This window comes from Olea europaea, chromosome 11, assembly GCF_002742605.1.
Source record: "Olea europaea var. sylvestris chromosome 11, O_europaea_v1, whole genome shotgun sequence".
NCBI lineage: Eukaryota > Viridiplantae > Streptophyta > Magnoliopsida > Lamiales > Oleaceae > Olea > Olea europaea.
Genome location: NC_036247.1, coordinates 22,454,012 through 22,455,161, shown reverse-complemented (window position 1 = coordinate 22,455,161; position 1,150 = coordinate 22,454,012). Strand labels below are relative to the sequence as shown.

Here is a 1,150-nt window from a genome sequence, read left to right as displayed (position 1 = left end):
ATTTAAGGAACTAATCACAAATGAGTGAGCAGATACACAGGAAAATAAACAAAAATACCTTCGAGCAACCAAAGAGAGGGAGCGATCCGAGCAGTGTCTAACACGGATTTCGGAAAGGGATCCATTGCTCCAGCCGACGACTGATATTATCATGTTATCGATCCTGCTCTCGAATTCGGGGGTCCAGAATCGGGGTAACTCAGTTACCGAGTCGAAGTTAGTCTCGAGGTCTAACACTGAGTTGAGGGTCGGATCTTTGCATTCCTGCAGCCACGCCTTGCACACAAGCATGGCTCCCAGCCATCGGTCCTCTAAAGAGAGGCGGGAGAGGATGTTGCGGAGGCACTCGCTGATCAGTCCGGCCCAGTCACGAGCCAGTTCTCCTGAGTCAGCGGTATTGTCTTGGTTGTAGCCCTCCATTTAGATTTTGCACTGACAACGCATTGGTTGATGCTATTCGAGGCAGATGAGTACATAAACTGCGTATAGACAGCTACGGCAATAATCATCAACAAGAAATATCTATAATTTGTGGTTGAAAGCGAGTCTTTATTTTGTTGGTGAAATGATAATATCGTGCTTTAATAACAGGATTTCACCACTTGCAGAACCTTTAACATTTCGTTAATTGAAAAATGTGTTGCAAAATGTATTGAATGAGAAAACAGCCTTTTTCAATTTTATTTTATTTTATTTAACCGTCAAACGACAAAGTACCATATGATTGAATATGACAGAATGTCATATGATATTCTGTCAAATAAAATATCTACCAAACGTAATTGTTAATAAAACCGCCATTATACTCCCTAGTTCTTTCAAATTTTGAATATGATCGAGACGTTAAAGTGTCCCCTACAACACTTCCCTATATGGCAATACGCCAAATAGAATCTACACCAAACTTGAAAGTTAATGAAATCGACATTATAAACTTCAATTATTCCTAATTTTGAATATGACCAAGAAGTTGAAGTGTCCCATACGACACCTCTCTATATGGCATTATGTCAAAATAGAATGTACATCAAATTTGACTATTAATAAAATCGACATTATAGACCTTAGTTCTTCCAAATTTTAAATATGACCAAGAAGTTGGAGTGTCACATATGACACCTCCCCTAGCTGCAGTTTGATATTGCTAAAA

General features: G+C 39.0%; 1 protein-coding gene across 1 annotated transcript in view; it reads right to left on the bottom strand.

The window, feature by feature from the left end:
* Window positions 1-647, bottom strand: part of LOC111403783 (F-box protein SKIP1-like) — a 12,774-nt gene extending 12,127 nt beyond the window's left edge. The window contains exon 1 of the mRNA XM_023032407.1: window positions 59-647. Coding sequence (XP_022888175.1) covers window positions 59-420 — 362 coding nt within the window. The 5' untranslated portion in view covers window positions 421-647. The remainder of the gene's footprint in view (window positions 1-58) is intronic.
* Between the last annotated feature and the right edge of the window lie 503 nt (window positions 648-1,150).